We start from the raw sequence: 20464 nt of genomic DNA, 5'->3' as shown, positions 1-20464 counted from the left end.
AGAAAGACTAGCAACCACATGAGCTAATGGTGATCCTATATACAGCGCTCTAAATTAAATCTCAGTAACTACTCATCTTAACTCCCTGACAACCTGTGCAACCTGTGACAAGGGGACATTGTTTTAATTTAGAGGCATGCGCAATCTTACCATCGACTCAGACAACTTATTCTGAAGAGCAAACCGCACCGTTCTTGTCAAGATTACCTCCGACAAGTTATTCAGAACATGGTTTCCTTTACAGTCTAAATTGAAAGATGTATCGAAGCATTTGCTGTGCATGATAATATAAGTTAACTGTCTTGATGTTATGTTGTTAAATTCATAATAAAAGGGAAGAGGGAAAAATCTGAGAATAATCAGGTTATCAACTCAATATATATTAAATGACAATAGAAAATGCATAAGCCCCCTCCTCTCTGTATATAGTGTACCCACGCAAATATAATATAATTATAATCAGATTTTTCATTTACTCTTTAAACAGAAAACATCTAATAAGAAGTTCCAAAGGGTCAGACCGAAATCCTGACACAGAGGATCCATGAAGACAACACTCGGAGATTAGCGTAAACTAGCTGGATTCATTTTGCGACTTCATTAAAGTTAGAATACAATATCTGAAGCACTTCATACAAAATCATCTCACAAAAGACATTCCCACAAGGTGGAGAGATCTTTTATTTTACATAAAAAAGGGTGCAAACTGGAGTTTCCCTTTAGGTGTGGAGGGAATAAAAAGTGATTTTATAAGGTTCATGTGTGACACATTGTATTATATGAATCCAAGGAGGAAAACAAAACAAAACATAGGCATCTCAGATAAAAAGGACCTTTACCTTTCTGTAAATTAAAAATATGAAACCATAAAAAGAAGAAATTTGGGTCCTTCATTCTTGAAGCCCTTGACTAACTCATTCAAATACATTTTTGAAGTGACATTCATATTTCAACACAATAATATTTATTTACAGTTTTAAGATTTCTCTTAATCATAGCTCTGAAAAAAAACAATGCTGAGGGGAGGATAAACTCTTGGAGCTGTACAATTTGATTTTCCACAGTCTGAGAGGAAAACAAAAACGAAACAAAAAAAATCAAAGAATACATATTTTATATGGAATCCCAACAGAAAGAACAAAGAGTATAATTGTGAACTCTGTACAATTTACAATTTTCAAATAATCATCACAATATTGCAGTAAATGTCACCCTAAACCTCTCCCTCAAAGAAAAATATACAGTAAATCCAAGACAACTCTACAGTACAGCAACAAGGGAAAAGTGCCAGAGAACCCATAAAGACCTAAAGCCATTCATTCACACTTTAACTGTCCTTTGCTTTGATTTACACAGCTTTGACACACAGGAATGTGACTTACACACAACCAAAGCCATAAACACAAGGCTGACTGAAGTGAAGTTTATCAGAAATAATGGGAACTGAAATGGAATGTGCTGTGAGAAGACATGAAAAAGTTATTTATCTTACATGAGGACTGGAAGCCGTAACGTCTCACTGACCCAACAGTATTATGAGCCGACAGGTGAGAAGATTCACTGGAGATAGAGAGAGAGAGAGAGAGAGAAAGACCGCTTGCTGTCGCCTCCAGATAAGCCATGCAGATACAAACCATACAGAGTACTCCTATATCGCTCTGTATGAGGCCCGGAGAGTAAAAAGTAAATACATCAGAGTAATATATCTATATCTACCAGTTCAGCCGGACGACCCACAGTTTAAGGAAGAAGCAGATGTTGCAAAGACGACCAGTCACAACTCTGAAATAATAAACTTGGTTTCAACATTAAGAGAACCAACAGAAGCGACTCATAAAACACTTTTTTCCGACAACTCCAACAACACTTCCTGGTACTGAATTGGGCCACGTCGCTCTGCGAGTTTTTCATAAATGACAGTGGACACGTCAAGGACACAAGGTGGAATGCGATGGTCAAAAGAAACATTCAACTTCATATTTTCCTGGCACAGGTAAAAGGCATGGGCTAGTAGTAGTCTCAGGAATGGCACTCGGGGAATTCAGGGGGAACGTTGAAGGCTATATCGTCTGGACATCCATCTCACTACGCAGAAATACTTTAAACTTTTCTCAGGAAAGCTGGAATGAAAACAGTCCGGGTGCCGCTGATGCTTTGTGGGGAGAATCAAAAGGCAGCAGATGTCACAGGTTTGGTGTCGGATCAAAATACATTATGGTGAATGTTTCACAGGGAGATTTTAAGCTCCAAACCAACACGGTTAAAAAACATTAACCCTCATCCGGTCAGCTAGCACAGGACACCACAGGTGAGTCCGACACCTGTCCAACACACTCACGAGGCACTAAGACGTCTCAAAGAAATGAATACCTGTCATTCAAAATAGCCTGTTTTCCCACCGATCCCCTCAAATCCTATGCGTGGAATTACTATGATAATGACGACCAAGAAAATAAAAACAAACAAGAAAAGGTCCCGTAGATTTTCATATTCAAGTACTTTCAATAACACAATAACTTAGACCCCGGAGAAACTGACATGTCAGGGGGGTGAGAATAAACCGAAAGCTATACAGTGTAAATACACGCAACAAGCAGGTTTACATACTGATTCTTTGAGATAGTTTGCAACATCTACAACATTTCTAAAGATGATGGAGCAGGTCCACAAAACGCCAAATCTAACACTGCGATGACAGTTGATTCATCTAGGACTTGTGTGTGTGTGTGTGTGTATGTGTGTGTGAGAGAGGAAAGGGAGAGGGTGTCATGGCACAACAAAAAAAAGGAGTGGGTGGGGATAAAAGTCGATTTAAAGTGTATTCCCTGCACCCTATAGGGAAGGCCTAGCACACGAGGCAGCTACAATTAAAGTAATAAGCACGTTTAAAGTACAGTATTAAGAAGGCAGGGTCTTGTCAGGGAAAGCCGGGGTCAACAAATGTAGTGCAGTCATGGTCTCAAGCTTTTTTTTTTGTTACCCTCTCTTTCCCCATAAAACCATGGCTATTTGGAATGGAAAAAAAAAATTGCATTCAAAGAAATTCACATTAGCAAGATATAAAATAAAAAAATAAAACACCTATGTACGGTAATTCACTCTCTGTTTGGAGGATAGGCAAGGTGACATATCGAGGATATTGTTTCAAGGCAGTCCTCCATGACACTAAATGAAAATAAAAATGGTATGGACACGTTCACTTATCCGCCCTCGCTGACGTTTCTCTCTCGGCGTCGAGGAGAGGAGGGACCGGGGGAGGGTTGGGGGGGGGGGGTACAGGGGGGTTCAGCAGAGTCGTCCAAACTTAAAACATCGCTTTGCAGCACAGGGGGTCTTCAGACTGGACACGCAGGGGGCAGGGACGCCATTACACCGTTACACATTATTACACCAAACCTTCCATTTGGCATTGCTCGCTCTTGGGATCCTCAGTGTTACAAGGGAAGTCATTAACTGCTCTGATGCTAGCTGGGGAACAGTCCGCAACTTTGGGCTTTATTATACAGGTGACCCCAAAATAATTGCAAATCTCACAACCGTCATGCTGCCAACTTGTCTATCCAACTGGTGATGTGATGTGGTGGTCGACTGGTCGGTTGGTCGGGGTTAAGGCATTGGACAGTAGCGTCGAGAGGCTGTGATTCAATCTCCAAAGCACATCACGCCAGTTTCTCTTGTCACTCCAAAGCCCCCAGTGTCTACTGGTGTAGAGTCCATTATTAACCATCACATTATTAAGATCAAGAACATTTAAGACCCTCTAATAGTTTTGGTCTCACTTTTTTCCTTTTTTTTTTTTTAAAACATTGGTCTTAACTCCTTAACTGCAATTTCCTTCCCATGCGCATGACAGATTATATAAATGCTCCAAAGTCATTTACGTCTCTGTCCATACATTCAGTGTGTATGTTTTAGAATTAGTAAGAAAAACTGGTGGCAACCAAGAGATAAATAGCATAAATAGCATTATTTTTCAGCCCCATGTACAAGTGTCTGCTCATTATCACAAAGCCAACAGGAGCAAAAACTGCATGTGAGTCAAAAAGAGACTGTAGTGTGTTTTTTCGACAGCGGCGTGGTTAAGGGGAGCGCTTTAACCAAGCAGCGTGAGCAGAAATCCTCCTCAGAGAACACAGTGCAGGAGGCGTCTCTGGTCTTCTGTTCTCTCAGGCCCGGGTCCCAGTGCCAGGGTTGACCTCTTTGGAGGAAAAAAGTGCAGGGGCCAAATGGCAGACTGATGCTCTTTGTGCCTGAAGATGGGCAGTTACACTCTTGGCTCCTCGTGTGTTCGGGTTTACATTCAGTCCCACGTCAGGAATGACCAAAAGGGCTCCGTGTCAAAATGAGTTCGCAAACTAAACGAGGGGGCAAACCACTTTGAACTGGGACTTGACAGACGAGAAACATGATTTTGTGAGTCAAACAAATAAATCATATTATGCAACAGGCTGAAGGTGGCAAGACTCCACAGGAAGATCTGTCTCTTCCTTTGCAATACCACAGGCGAGAAACAGGAGCAAAAAATACGGCAAAAATGAGGAGAGAAAAAATACAAATGTTGGGTGTCTCAGGGAGGAAAAACAAAAAAAGATTATCCTCTGCAAAATTCCAACAAAAAGGTTCCCGGTTTGGACGACTGGCCTGCAAAACATTCCCACACATCTTGGAGGGGAAAAAAAAGAAAAAAGAAGAAAAAATGAAAAAAGACTCCCATCAAAAGACACAAGCGTCTTGTACATCTCAACAAGCCATTTATAACGGGTCCCTCCGGAGAACAATTCAATCATGATCTTTTAGTTGTCTCCCTCTTTTATTCGGAATGGGACCTTATTGATTTTTGAAATCACAATCAACTGAGCCGGACACTTGGGGCGTTTCAGGCCGGTGGTGGACGATCATTTGTGCCTAGGCGTGTTCTTCTTCCGTTTTCGCTTGAAGAAGCAGCAGCACCTGCGGGACAGAGACGCACATTAAACCGACATGTAGATGAGAGAGGCGTCAGATGAAGCAAAAAAAAAGAACGAACAAACACGAGCAGACTGCTTAAATTAGTGTGTTAAATACTGTATCTCGAGAGCTGAATTTGAGTGTTTCAAATCTGGATAGATGTGTGTTTTGGGGATCATAATAGTGAGAACTGCAGCTGGCAAAAGGTTTAATTAGTAAAACATTAGAATCAAGGACAAGATGGATGCACTGCCATCCACCAAGTGTTTGCATGCTTATTCCCCTCCCACAGAAACCTGTCAGAGGGGACTCAACTATAAACTGCTGCAGTGACTCTGAAGGAAAAATTCTCCTATGCAAAAAATAGAGCAGTGCACACAAAGAGCACAAGACACGGTGAGCCTGAGTTGTTAATAAAAACATACAAAGACAAGAAAAAAGCTGTGGATCAAGACATAGGACAGTGACTGGGTACTCTCAGATTAATTCATTAATAACAAATAATGGTGCACCATGCAACAGGAGTTTAAAGACCTTTAATCTGAAGCCAAATGTGCTGCTAAAAGAGTGAGATCTGACAAATACTACAGGGGCTCACAAAAACAACGATTTATTAACTTCAAAGTACTTGTTTATTCTTTCTGCCCTGATGTGGCATTGAGTTTTAAATGAATAAGCCTGCTCACATGGCAGCACTGTTTACAGTATTCTTTACTCATCTGTCACTTAACAACATCGGGCGGTGGTGGTAAAAAGGCAGAAAAGGGCAGAGACTTGATAGCACACATAGTAGACAGTGTTCTCAGGGGTATATGGCACTATTGTACCAGTAAGAGTCTAGATCAAATTTGTAAATAACAACCCCAGCCTAGGCTGGTCCACTCCCTGTCCCATGAGTCTGATGTGGACTAGCAGAGAGGGACTCACCACAGGTTGAGCATTTTCACGCAGCTACAGAAGAAGAGAGGAAAGAGTGTAAAGAGAAAAGAAAGATTAATACAGCGAGACCAAGATGATGCGTACATGCCACACAAACATGCACACAAACACACCCACAGGACAGCGGTGGACACAGAGAGGAGACATTTGAGAGGTTAAAGGAGGAAAGATCACAGAGAAGGTTACACAACATTTAAGGCCCTGATCACACAGAGACCATGTGAAACCTGAGACGCACCGCACTGCCTTGTTGTTGCCCGTATTCATACGGAGCGTTTTTTGCATTTTGTCTTTATATTTTATATTGTTGCTAGGCAACCATGAAATGAGTGCTAACGTTACCTTAGTACAAACCATGAACTGTACGTTACCCCAATAGTTAATAGTAATGTTTAAATGAATGAAAACAACTTACCCAAAATATCAAATACCGCAATAATTTGCCTGTTTTCTGTTCAGATCATGGTAACTACGTTTGGTGAAGTCATAAAGCTCCGGGTATCCAGCAAAAGTCACCACAATGAGAAAAAACACAAATGACGTTGGGCGCTTTTTCGCTCTGAGTTGAATTTTTTTCCAATTCGAGGCATTCAGGGCGCTCCTTTAAAAAACGTGCGGCACGAAACACTTCTATTTCATTGAAAACAATTACAGGGCACCTGGGTTAGCTCAGTTGGTAGAGCGGGCGTCCATGTATTAAGGCTTGGTCCTGACCGCGGCGGCCCGGGTTCGAATCCGGCCTGTGGCCCTTTCCGCATCCACTCTCTCTCTCCCCCCTTTCAAGACTCTATCCACTGTCCTGTCATAAAAATGGAAAAATGCCCCCCAAAAAAATAACTTTAAAAAAAAAGAAAAGAAAACAATTACAAAAAGCCGGCCCAGGCTGCTAAACGCACTCTGTCTGAGAGTTAGAGTCTAGGAGCACATTTAAGCTGGTATAATCATTTCTCCCTCAACTCCTGGCTATGAGGATGTTACAGTATCAAAATATATTGTGTAATGTATGCTACATTTGCAATAACAATGTGCATTTAACATCCTTTTTAAAAATTACCTTGTCTGCTTCCTAAAAAAAATCAATTGCTCGTATGATTCAATTGTGTAGTTTCTAATATTTCTTAATGTCAGACATTGAATGCCAGTCTCCATCTTGAGAAAAGTTGGTGGACTTTGAAAACACCAACAACTAGGGCAGTACCGAATAGCTTGATGCTTCATTTTTTGCAAGTCTATTCATTCTGTTTAAACCCGGTATTTCTGCACGGTTGCAAACAAAGATCACGCTACACTAATGTTATTAGTATCATACTTGTAGTAGAATTAGCTTCCAGTGGTGGCTGCATGTGATTGTTTCAGACTTGTGTGGTCCAAAAGTCAAAGTTTATTGAAAATAGATGGATGTAATCATTTCCAAAATTCACGTTTTTATCTAACGAAATACTCTGCTTCAATCCATGTTTGTTGGCATTTAGCCTTTCAAAAGCTAAATTTTCACCAGTGAAAATGCTGTTTTTGGATGCTAAACGCCAATATGTTTGCTCTCCCACTTGCCGCACACAAAGGGAGGCACGCAGTCACGAGTTATACTCAATAAAGAAAGTTGATTTATTAAAAAAAGACTAACTCATTTATTCCGATGAATCACTTTATTCAAAATTAGGATTTTGTTGGAGGATTTAGATTATTTTTTTTGGGTGATAATGTCATAAAATATGACGACAGACATCCCAACCTTCATTCAAAAACCTCAATAGAAGCTTCGTACGTATAAAAAAAAAAAAAAAAAAAAAAAAAAAAAAAAAAAAAGACACTCGGTACAGCCCTAGAAGCCACGATGAAAATAAATGCAACACATTGGTTTGACCCAACTATTCGTAATAAATCCATTACTAATATCGTGTGATAAGTTCTTTCTAATTCCTCAGTAACTACTTTTTAACTAGTGATTTACTAAATCTGGATGCACCATTAAAACTTAATGTCTTAGACATTAGTAATGTAGAATCAATTAATCGATTAGTTGTCAACTATTAAATTAATCACCAACTATTTTGATGAACGATTAATCAATTTGAGTATTAAGAAAAAAAAGTCTAAATTCTCTGATTTCAGCTTTTTAAATGTGAATATTTTCTGGTTTCTTTACTTCTCTATGACAGTAAACTGAATCTCTTTGAGTTGTGGACAAAACAAGACATTTGAGGACGTCATCTTGGGCTTTTGGAAACACTGATCGACATTTTTCACCATTTTCTGACATTTTAAACCGACCAAACAACTTATCCAATTAATGAAGAAAATAATCAACAGATTAATCGACAATGAAAATAATCATTAGTTGCAGCCCTAATAATAATGTGTAAATCAGTTGCGAGGAAACATCGGTAGTGCTGTCCAATCAATAGCAATCAACTATGTAAACAGAAAGTAGCTGTAGCATCACAAGCTGTACCAAACCTTCCACAAATAACAGTTTTAGGAGGTCAAGGTATATATTAATATAACTGTGAAACCTTTGTAAATGTAGGTATGACTTTGCTTTATTTATATATACATATATGGAGAAACGTGTGTTTCAGAGTAAGTAGTACTTCTGCAGTTTAGATTTATCGGGACATATTTGAATATGCTAACCTAACCAAAACTACTTCACGCTAATCATTTAGTTATTAGTACAACGTTTTGTAATTCAAGGTATATTTAAAGATAAGGATACAATTAGTGTACTATTGCTATGGCTATAAATCAGATGGAGGAAGCACTGACGCATATTGTGATTCGTAGATTAAAATCCACAGTAAATTTAACCTGCACAGACTGAAAATTACTGAGTTACTGTTCGACAGTCAGAAGCAAATTTCAGCCCATGAATGTTAATATAACGATGAAAGAGCCAACTGTACATGCGGCATTAATTCACCATGGGAACCTGCTATTCCCTCAAAAGGCAATACATTAATTAAATTGCATCAGACGCATGATTTGCATTCATTACTTCATGTTCTCATATCAAACATTGACATGTCTGACGAGGTATCAAAGAGACTGGGAGTAAACGCGCCGATCATCATATCAAACAATAGTGTGAATGGAGACAACAGGAGGAAGGCCTGTCATCTGGGCAGGAATAGAAATGAGAGCAGATTAAAGTGAATGAACCTTTGGAAGATTCATGAGGAGACTCAGCAGAAGGAAATCTCCTTTTTTTTTTCTTTCTTTTTTTACAATGGCTTTGATGGACTCTGGTGGGAAAGATGGTAAATAAAATCCCTACAATATGATTTATAATCACTCTAAGAGAGCTGGACTGAAGCTAAATACATTGATAGATATTATATGTCAAGATATACAAGATGTAATTAACATAACAATGCATTACAATGCTACAATTACAATCTAACACCATCTACTTTAGGAAAATGGAGTTCATTTTACTTTATTACTGATATTTTGCTTTTGGAATAATTTTCCCTCATTTTAAATGATTACCCGTCCCGATGAGGATATTACCTTCTCAATGGACCAGTTATTCAGCACTGACTTTCAATTTAAAATCAGCTAAAATGTTTTGTGCGCCTCCTGCGCCTCTTGTCCTCTGAAACTGTCACACAATTGTGTCATCTAATTAAACACAAACACATTTGTTTGTCTGTTTTAGTTGTTTATGTACCAATTCTGTGTATTTACTGTTCCTGTGCATTACCTGGATAACCTGCTGCTGTAAGACAATAATTTCCCAATTTGGGATCCATAAAGTACATCTATCTATTCTACACGCAGTATTTACAGGGAAAAAAGACATTTATCTGCCAACCAGCTACACTCCCACATCCCCAACTAGGCCCACTTAGCTAATATTTTACATGCTGGCAGCGTATTTCAATGAGCCTAGTATAACCATAATCATAAATGATTCTACCACAGCCTCACAACAGGGAATAACTAGGCTGACCTGCACTATTGTGGTCCTGCTTGGTAACGGAGGTGATCGGGACCAGATCAGGACGGACTACTCACTTAATCAAAGCCGAGTCTTATTATTATTATTATTATCATCATCATCAGTTACAATGAGAACAGAATTTTAATAATAAACAGAATTATAAACCTGAGTAACTATGATTGATGGTTATATAACTGAGGCCGGTTAGTTTAGATGTTAGCAGTACTTTAACATGTTAAATGAACTACTAAAAGAAAAAAAAGAGAAAAAAATAAATTGAAAATTGAAAAATAACATGAGCTGTGAGCTTTTAAAATAATGTTCTATGATTATTAACAATTAACATATACTGTAATTGTGCGAAAGTGCAGCCAGACTGCTCCTGTCTGTCTCTTTAACTCACACACTCAGTTTTTTTTTTCAATACCGTAGATAAGGAAATGTACACAGTATGATAACAGTCAATTTTAATACTGCAGTATACCATTACAACCCTAGAGAGAAAGCTCCATTTTAAATGTCTCAGCATGTGTACTTTTCAGTACTTTTGTAGCTTGTAAGTAAATCTCTATATTTTGGATTTAAATTTCACTTTCACATTTTTTGTTTGTATTTTTATTAAACAAAAATCGGCCTCACTGTTGTTCACTCAATATCCAACGGCCTCTTATTCCAACTGAAAAGCATTTATTTTCTCCCTTGATATATATATATTTTTTGTCTCAGAGAGTTGTGTGTCTCAGAAGAGCTCTTCTCAGTTCTTCTCAGCTGAACCTCGTGACATTCAGCCAGCAGCTCAGTTTTAGCACAGTGGGCGTCCAGCCATGCAGCATGGCATCGTTCCAGCTGCTGGCGCTGAAGACTTAACACCAGTAGCTGTTTAGCTGGTGCTACCAGCTCTAAGATAAACTGAATGAAACCAATACTAATGACTGTGGTTTCGGTGGTTTTTTTTTCCCTCATGGAGAGAAAGACGTGACTGATACGATGACATCATGTGCATAATCTTTGTACATGTGACTAAGTTACCACATGGACAATCTGGTGTGATCTCAACTGGCTGTTAGCACAATACACTGATAGAATCTGTTTTGCATTAGTCATTACTGGTACTGTTAAAGACATGGTGATCAGGTTGATCAACAGTGGAGTATTTCTTTTAGATGATCGTGCTGCTAGAAAGGAGTGCCATTCTCAGTGGCTGCCGGTGTAGCCTGAGTTAGGCGTTGACTGCTCAGGCAGGTATGAGAAGCTAAATTAGCGCCGACTGAGAAGTTAATCTACATTGGTTTTCTTTTCTCTTAAAAAAAAAATCGAATTGAGAGAACAGCATAGAGACAGGCAGCAGATAGAAGATAAGAGGGGCAGGATGACAGCTGGGGGGTGGGGGCTGTCACAATTCAACAGCATAGCATAAAGTGGTGAGAAAGAGAGAGAGAGAGACAGAGAGAGGTAGAGAGTAAGAGCAGTAAAGAGAGGAAGCAACAGATGGACATGGAGGAGAGGTGTGGTGGGTGTATGACACATACTTGGCCTCGTCGACCACTTCCACCTCTGCCTGAGCTGTAATGGGAGCGTTGGAATGAGCCAGTGGATCGTCTGCATTCAGCTCCCCGTTGGTCGAGCTGACCACCTGTGGCACAGACGGGTGTTACTTCAAAAACAGTTAAGACGTTGGCAAGAATCAATGTGAAAACCCGGTCCTGCTGTGATGGAGAGTTTTCTCTGGTTGCTTTACCAATTCACTTTACTTTCATTGTCTCCTCCTCTATGGGAACACAGCAGCGAAGAAGAACAACACATCAATAACACAAAAAAGTACATCAATGTGTTGCAATAACTACTCTTTCTTGCTTGCATTTTGTATCCACAGCAAAATATTTGGGAAATTTAAAAGTTGGTAGCAAATGGCAACAAGAGATGGGTGGATGACCATAAAAATGATGTAGTGGCATATCGGTAAACTGCCCTTAAATTTCTTCTTTTTATCAGATAGCCTGGCTGAAGGTGCGTTAATATTGTTGGGAACAAAGACAGATTCAATTCATCAAAGACAGATGAACAAGCAGACTCCAAACAAACTGACAAACTGCCACCGACAGACAAATTACAAACATAAAATCACAGTATGTAAAGAAAAGTTACTGATGTTTGTCCCATTCACCTGTAGAAGAAATGGCGTTATAATTATTGTAAAAATGTGTGTTTTGTGAGCATAGGCGTACACAGTGTACACCTTTGTTAATCTCAGCCATCCTAACACCATCCAGTTCCATTCATGATGCAACAGTGTAGAAAAATCTCCTGGAAATTAAGTTGCTGGACGCAGGAAAAAGTTGAAATTACTTGTTTACTTTCATTGAATTTACTGCAACTACCATAACCCATTCAAGATGGGGGTCATGTGACTGCTGGAGGTACTGGAGCTACAGCAAGCGCGCTATTCTAGGTTCTTACTGCCAGCAAACCACGGAGCCATTAATTAAAAGTCCTATAGATCACCACCGTCTGTGGGTTCAACTCAGTGTCACTTTATGACTTTATATAAAAAATAGATACATTTTGGTATGAAGAGTTGTGAATGAAAATGATGACATTTGTTTTCTTTGGACTTCCACAGCATTGTGTTTGGGATTGCCTTCTTCATTATCTGCTATTACTCCAGCAAGATATTCTCAACAGTGTTGGTGTTTGAGTCTTTTTTTGGGTCACCCAACAAGAGCTGCAACAAGTAATCGATTGTCAACTATTAATTGGCAATTATTTTGATAATCGATTAATCGGTTTGAGTAATTTTTTAAGAAAAAAATAGTAAAAAGTTCTGATTCCAGCTTCTTAAATGTGAATATTTTCTGGTTTCTTTACTCCTCTATGACAGTAAACTGAATATATTTGAGTTGTGGACAAAACAAGACATTTGAGGACGTCGTCTTGGGCTTTAGGAAACACTGATTGACATTTTTCAACATCTTCTGACATTTTATAGACCAAACAACTAATCGATTAATCGAGAACATAATCAACAGTTTAATCGTCAATGAAAATAATTGTTAGTTGCAGCCCATTATAATAATTTCTGGGGAAATTATGAGAGAAAAAATAAATAGATAAATAGTATAGGTTTGCATTAATATCCATGAAGGGATAATAATCATTCTACTGTATACAGAAATGTAACTATTTTAACCATAACAGAGTCAAACCCATAGCTAATGGTGTTTTGTAAGCTAACAGTATAAGTGTGGTAGCATTAGCTCTGCTACCTCTGTTGGTCTCGTGCCCATCATTTGGCACACTGAAGCAGTTCCTCTACTTTTACATGACTCATCGTGCACTGAAAGTCCAATCAGAGCTGAGAGGCATGTTTCTGCCAATGGAAAACAACCAAGAGACACAGTCCACGTATAAAGTGAACATACAATAGTTTTTACATGGATGAAAAACCTGTTTGTGTGGCAACTTTCAAGCCTCCACACGGTTTCAACATGAATGGCAGTAAATTGCATTTAGTAGAAATAGCCAGAGATCTAATAAAGTCTACACTGTACACACCTATGCAAACTGAGCTTGTCACAGACAGGGACAATCTTGGGTAATCGCTTATAGTCAAAATTACACCAGGATGTTCCTTTAAGCATAATGACCCTTTACGACTAAAGAGCATGCACTTAGCCGGCTGAGCCAGGTCACCCTGCCATGCAAGAGGCTTCTTGGTCCTGCAAGGATTGTCCAAGCGCCATGAAGAGTTGTAGGCCTCGAGATCAAAATGCTGTTTATAAAGCTAAATCACATTTTCACCATCTGGGGTGGGCGGCACCAGATGACATGCATTATGGTGGTGCAGAAAAATAACATTTCCCAGCCAGGGGTAAAAGGGTGGGGGAGGTATATGGCTGTAGATCTGTCTCACAAACAAGGCTAAAATACTACATGAGTGTAAAATGTCTGGTATCTACTATTGTACATTTACTTGAGAACCAGAAATGATAATGGCAATTAGAAATACCTACAACAGTCAGGAAATGACAGAAATGCAGAATCAACATTTGTAAATGCCAATTTTTTTCTAAAATCTGGTTCAAAATATTCAAATAATGCACCTGAGTATTATGTTTTGAATTTAAAGTATTATTTATTATTATTTATTTTATGAGTTAAATCCTATGAGACAGATCTGACTCCATAGAGATTGGGTGGGGGTTGTGGCTGATCAGGTGAGGGGTGTATACCTGCACTGAGCCCCCGTGCCTGTCCGCTGCCAGGTGGGAGGTCAGATAGGAGGAGTTTGCTTGGCGCGTGGGCTGCACCTCCCATGCTCCTCGTCGATCTGAGACTGCTGTCTGCTCAGGTAGCGGGGGCGTCGGCGATGGGAGGGGTTGGGGGGTGCGATGGGAGAGGGTGGGGGGTGGTGATGGAATAATTGCGTTAGGAAAGATGGATATTTGGGTGTGCGAGGCCAGGTACCATGCAAAGCAGCATGAGAAATGGAGAAGAAAAAAAAATTTAACAAAATAAAAGAGTGAATCAAAATCAAAGCAAGGCTTCAGCCAAAGAACTGAAACAGAAACTAATGAGCCTGAAGCCAAATGGAGGTAAGCTCTTACATCTCAAACTTTGGCCTCAATCTCATTACATTTAAATAAAACACAAATTAAAGCTTAATTATTGAGCAAGGTCTTTAACCTTTTTAAAATGTTTTTTTTCTATGAAAGAAGCCATTTGTTTGACAAGTTGTCTTCGTAACAGCAATTAACAATAGTAATCAAAGCACAAGTGTTTCCACAAACACAATGTAGAGTACATTCAGCAGCGAACTCACTGAAAAAAATCCTTATTAAAATCCTGAATTGGCAGAAACGTTTGATTGTTCTTATTCTCCCAAACCTTATGTAGCAAGACAAACTAAAACATGTGCCAGGGGGAATTGCAGTCCCTTGGAAATGCTGGCCAGAAATCACATTAATGAAACACACTCGCACAGACAACCTGAGCACATTTTCTACTGGTCTCACCTGCTCCATCTGGTAAAGAAATCAAATCCTTCACTATCTCATTTCAATGTAGTTCAGGATTATAAAGCATTATCTCAGTTATCTTTCATCTTTGTGGGCTGCTGTCATATCAGAGGAATTCATTTCAATTTCTGGTCTGAAATGCTTTTCAACAGTGCACCAAAACAAGAAAATTGAGATTAATGGTGTGAAGACCATTAATCTGTGTTTTGACACATACTGTATGTCACAAACCATTCTTATTGTAATCATGCTACTTTAAAAACCAAATGCTTAACATTCATACGATACATCCTATCAGAAATAATGGTTTTCATAAAAGCTTTGAAACTCTGCATGGACATAAGCTTTGTTTGGTGACTAAGATGAGGTCCTGATAACCGTAGAATCAGTTTCAGTTTCCCTCATGTGCAGGTCAGATTAAAGGTCACCCTTTGTGGACATCGTTGCAAGCAGGGGAATATGTGTGTACCTCATACATACATTTCAGGTTGTAATTCACTGTCTCCCTTGCTTTCACTGCAACAGAGGCCTGACACACACACACTTGAACACTACTAAAGACAAAAGCTGGTGTACCTGATTTCTAATTGGTGGGTGCTGTGAGGGCCGGTCTCTGTGAGGATGGCTCTCTCTCGTCACAGCAGATGCTCCAGAGTCTATATGGACAGACCCCACTGGTGTGGGCTGAGGGAATAATCATCAGTTACATTTTGTGCAGTTGAGCAGCTTGCTACAAATTGTTGTATTGTTGTAACAGTGTGTAGGATTTGGTGACATCTAGTGTGGTTGCAGATTGCAAACGACTGAGTACTCCTCCGCTCACTCGTCTCTTTCAAGACTGCGGTAACGTGAGCTGCCAAGTGCAAAACCGTGGTAACGCCGTTCACCTCGCTCAGAGGTCATCCTTAACGTAATAACACTACTTTAGGAGCAACAGAAGTCAGACAGCAGCTGTCGGTACCACGGTTTTGCACTCTGCGGCTCACGTTACTGCAGTTTCAGGGAGAACTATGGTGGCCTTTAGGTAACGTAAAAATCTGTTTGGTTTGTCCGTTCTGGGATACTGTAGAAACATGGCAGTGCAACATGGTGGACTCCGTGAAGAGGACCCGCTCCCTATGTAGATACGAAGGGCTCATTCTAAGCTAACAAAAAAACAACAACTCTTAGTTTAATGTGATTATACACTAATGATAACATCGTTTTGAATATTATATTCCATTTCTGCAAATAGATGCTCCAAAATCCTACAAACTGTTCCTTTAAAATGTATCTGTTCGTAGTTTACGTGTGTTACTTACTATCTGCCTGCCAACCCAGTCGTATGTGTAGTCAAAGGTGTATCCTTTTCGCTCAAACAGTTCCGTGAACAGAGTCCGCAGATATTCATAGTCGGGCTTTTCAAAGAAGTCCAACCGTCTCACATATCGCAGGTAGGTGGCCATCTCCTCTGAATTAAACAAATATTAAAAAGAACGGTTTAAACCTTTGATACTATAATTCTACTTAAATAGTGGGATTACATTTCAAAACATTTCATTCATGGAAAGGTCTTGCATAAAAAGGTCAAATCACAGCAAATGTCTATGCGATCATTTTCATGCTTTACAGCCTGATCAATAAGCACATTACAGCCATCCTCAGTGTACCTGGGAAGTTCTCACAGAGGACCTCGATGGGAGTGTTTCGTTTTGTGTCTCCGATCTTCTGGTATCGTTCTTTCAACGTGTCGGCCTGCAGGAGAATGAAACAGTTATATGAAATTATATGAAAACTCATTCTTAATATGTTCTTGTATTTATTTCAGACGGGTTAAAAGAAAATCTTAAATCCTGACTGTACAGTCTACGGGATACACAAAGTGACGATTGGTTAATTTCCAATTCATACCATCACTTCTTATTTCTCTTTGGTTGCAACAAACAAAACTGATAACTGAAGTCTTAATATCTTTACATTCTCTCACTTGTAATAATACTGATTTTGGACACAAAACTGACTTTAAATACATTCTAAAATTGTTCATAAACAACTGCAAATAAAACAATGATACCAATCTGGTAATCAGATTATAATCTTAAAGTTGCAGACTGTCATGAGATCATGTCAGCTTCCAAATGTGTTATTTTCTTTTTTGATGTGTTTCTACAAAGGATAAAACTGATTTTGTAATACTTGCATGTACTTGGCATACCTTTAGTCCTTGCCACGGTAGACTCCCACGAAGGAAATACATGAACATGTGGCCTAAGGCCTCCAGGTCATCTCGCCGGCTTTGCTCTATATCAACAGATTTGATAAGATTTCACTGAGAAACTTCAGGAATAAACCACATTACATAATAAACATGTCAGAACCAAAACAAAAACAAAGCTATGAAAGTAATCTTACCTTTGCCTAAATGTGTATTGATGGACATATATCGGGCAGTGCCGGTCAAGCTCTTATGCTCCCTGTATGGAATGTGTTTTTTGGTCTCGGGGTCGATGTACTCTTTGGCCAGACCAAAGTCGATGATGTGGATGATGTGTTCCTTTTTATTCCCTTGTCGTCCGATGAGAAAGTTTTCAGGTTTCACATCTCTATAGATGAGGTTTTTAGAGTGCACATACTCCATTCGAGAAATCTGGTGAGAAAAAATACAGCAGAGTCATTGACAAAAATCGGATACAATCACAAACCAGGTCACAAATTCAGCAAATAGGGAATCAAGATGTCAAGATGACATTTTTATGAAAGTTGGCTGCTGCAATATGTCAGTATTTTCAAGAGCATTGTGATATAGTATTTCCTGAGGAATTGCTGTCAGCATTATTACACATTAAAGGGGAACTCCACCAATTTACCACATGAAGATCAGTGTACTAGTCATGGTTAGTACTACGAAGCCTGAGAAAACAGTTGTAGAACATCCTCTGTGGCTCTGGAGGAGCTTTGTCAAGTCTGAGAAAATGACTCAAGTGACATCACCTGAGTCATTTCAGCTTGGAGACTACAAATGTGCAACAGAAACCCTGCGTTGCAAACTGGGGACGTCAAGTTTTGAAAGGCATATCCTTGTCAGGGAAGGTCTAATGACAAAAGCAATTGAGTTGTATTATGGGAAATGTAGTGTAGTGCAGTGTCTAACCCAAACAATACATGATCCATTTTTTGACTGTTCTTTTTTTAATCCGTCTCTTGCATGTCCCCCAACTCTATGGAAGTGCAATACTTAAAGACCCAGTGAAATGAAATACATTTTCACAGTTTTAATCTGTGTACCTGTGTTAACTGTTCATTTATCTCTTGTTATATGCCAAAAATATGTAAAAGAAAATCGGTTTCAGAGTATTTTTACATCAAAATCCCAATCAAATATCAGTCTTTTCACCTCTGTAAAACGGTTTCAAATGTTTGATGACTCATCCTGCCCACAGGGACGTTACAAAAATTCATCCAATCGAATGAGGCTTTGAGCGACTAGCTGGCCACACTGGTCATATAAAACTGCACTTCATCGTTGGTGGATCGTAGTAAACAGAACAATATGGAGAGATAGGAAGAGATGTCTGTGTTTGGATATCAGTGGGCAAAAACATTGTTTTCTTTTCCAAAACAATGTGACTGAGATCCAATTCATTCAAGGGAAACTTTGCCAATTTTCAACCGTCTCTGTGTCACTGAAGCGCAGGCAGCCCGCTGGAAAAAGTCCACCATATGACACAAAATGACTGGCCGCATTGGTGGCATGGAAGGACGGGCGCCGTTCATCTGCATGTACTGTCCGTGCTGCAGCTCTGGCTGGTTGAAAATTGGCAAAGTTTCCTTGTCATCTCTCCCTCGTCCTTGTCGTGATCTAACAACAGGTGTGGAGCAGACAGTCATCTGTAGCTCCATATCAGGCTAAACTCTAAGCCCGCCCACTTTTTAGCAGTCCAATCAAATGCGAAGAATTTTATTTAAATTCCTCTTTGAACTGTATACCGCTCAAATATTCTGTTTCACTGGGAAATACGTCCCAGTAAAGAAGCTAAAGACGCTCTAACTTTCATTTCTGGTACTGCTGGAGCCCTTTAAGGACATAATGACATGAATCATACAACCAGAGAGAGAACCAATTATGTCTATAATATCCCTATCATTATAATATTGTTAGGATGCAACTAAGGATTATTTTTATTATTGATTAATATAATCAAGTTGAGTAGTTTACAATTACTCAATGAACCCGTTAGTCTATAAAATGTCTCAAAGGTTTAGGGTTAGGTCGAGCTGCACCTTTAGTATTCTTACCTGATAAGCAATGAATCATTTATGAAACAGTCATTTAATTTATGCTGATTGACCAATGATTAATTCACTAACTGCTTAAGCACTATGCTGCCTCAGTGATCCATTACTATCACACAACAAAAGCCTCTGTTGATGTTGAGCCAGAATTTCAAGCCACTAACTGAGATGCCAAACCATCCTGCTGGGACTGAGGACTACGAAGAATCAGAACGACAATGTGTTTATAGATCTAAATCTTAACCTAGAGCTCATAGCAGTTACCTTCCCAGAAGAGATGGTAAGAACAGCTCGAACACAAAGGGAAAATAAGTTATGGTGTGAGTAATAAGATCCTTTACTTGGGTTTGATCTTCAGGGATCCTGATACCCTGAAACACTCTTTTCTTTAACTGGACCAAAAAAAAAGGAGCTTGTGTAGGAGTACAAGCTCACAGCACTTATTGTGGGATCACTCACTTGTGCCAAAAAACTAAAGAGGAAGACCTACGTGATAAATACAGAGGAGAGATTGGCTGAGATGCAGGCTTTAGCAACTCTCTGTTCTGCAACATCGTGCTTATGTTGTGCTGTTTTGTGGGTTTCCTTACGAATTTGCAGGGGCTATCTGCATTACAAGAGCACTGCAGATTTTGTGCTGACAAAATGAAATGCTAGAAATTTTGAGATGTCTGAGGCGCCTAAAAGACTGGGTAAAAACCACCCTGTGAGCTGCTCGAACTTAATGAGATTCAGTGATGGCTTTGCTCTTTTTGACAGCCTACCTGACTCGGACCAATAGCACGTGAATACTGACAGATTGCTAATTTGCAGACTCTGCACTGATACCCCCACCTGCTCCACGGGCATCTGTAGGCAGGACGTTGTGTGAATAAAATAATGGATCATTTGTTTGGCTGAATGAACCCAAACACTGTAAAACAGCTACATAAGCAGTTTATTCAATATAGTACAATATTTTGTACTAGGCTTTCTGGGACTATAAAATCTTAAATGTTTGATTACCTTGATTCACTTCACAGTAAGACAGAACCCAGGCATTTTTTAAAATCATATTTAGTAGCTCTCCTTTGCCATTTTAATATGCCACTTCTGCTGTTAAAGGAAACACAACACATGCTCCATCTTGGGCGTGAAAGTTCATTCTTGACCTTGAAAACAGTTTGACAAAAAAATCTTAACTCTAGATTCATTTACTAGCTTTTTCAAGAGCTTTCAACTAAAGCTGCAAAAATTAATCGATTAGTGGTCAACTATTAAATTAATCGCCAACTATTTTAATAATTGATTAATTGAAAAAAAAAGAAAAAAAAGAAGCAGATTCCAGCTGCTTAAACGTGATTTTTTT

The 20464-nt window shown here is 39.2% G+C and overlaps 1 protein-coding gene across 4 annotated transcripts in view; it reads right to left on the bottom strand.

Annotated features, from left to right (window-relative positions):
* LOC141759697 (casein kinase I) overlaps positions 1-20464 on the bottom strand; it is a 407488-nt gene that overhangs the window by 363742 nt on the left and 23282 nt on the right. Inside the window, exons 6-14 of one of the 4 annotated variants that reach the window (XM_074621986.1) lie at positions 17236-17470; positions 17039-17124; positions 16494-16578; positions 16146-16294; positions 15421-15528; positions 14059-14169; positions 11359-11462; positions 5875-5898; positions 4881-4950 (exon numbers count right to left, since the gene is read on the bottom strand). In XM_074621986.1, the coding sequence (XP_074478087.1) occupies positions 4896-4950; positions 5875-5898; positions 11359-11462; positions 14059-14169; positions 15421-15528; positions 16146-16294; positions 16494-16578; positions 17039-17124; positions 17236-17470 (957 nt within the window). In that variant the 3' untranslated portion in view covers positions 4881-4895. The remainder of the gene's footprint in view (positions 1-4880; positions 4951-5874; positions 5899-11358; positions 11463-14058; positions 14170-15420; positions 15529-16145; positions 16295-16493; positions 16579-17038; positions 17125-17235; positions 17471-20464) is intronic. The other 3 variants (XM_074621994.1, XM_074622003.1, XM_074622010.1) reach the window with 3 other exon arrangements.

Source organism: Sebastes fasciatus, chromosome 2, assembly GCF_043250625.1.
Source record: "Sebastes fasciatus isolate fSebFas1 chromosome 2, fSebFas1.pri, whole genome shotgun sequence".
NCBI lineage: Eukaryota > Metazoa > Chordata > Actinopteri > Perciformes > Sebastidae > Sebastes > Sebastes fasciatus.
Note: the sequence above shows the minus strand (reverse complement) of the source record. Positions and strands in the feature narration are given on the sequence as shown.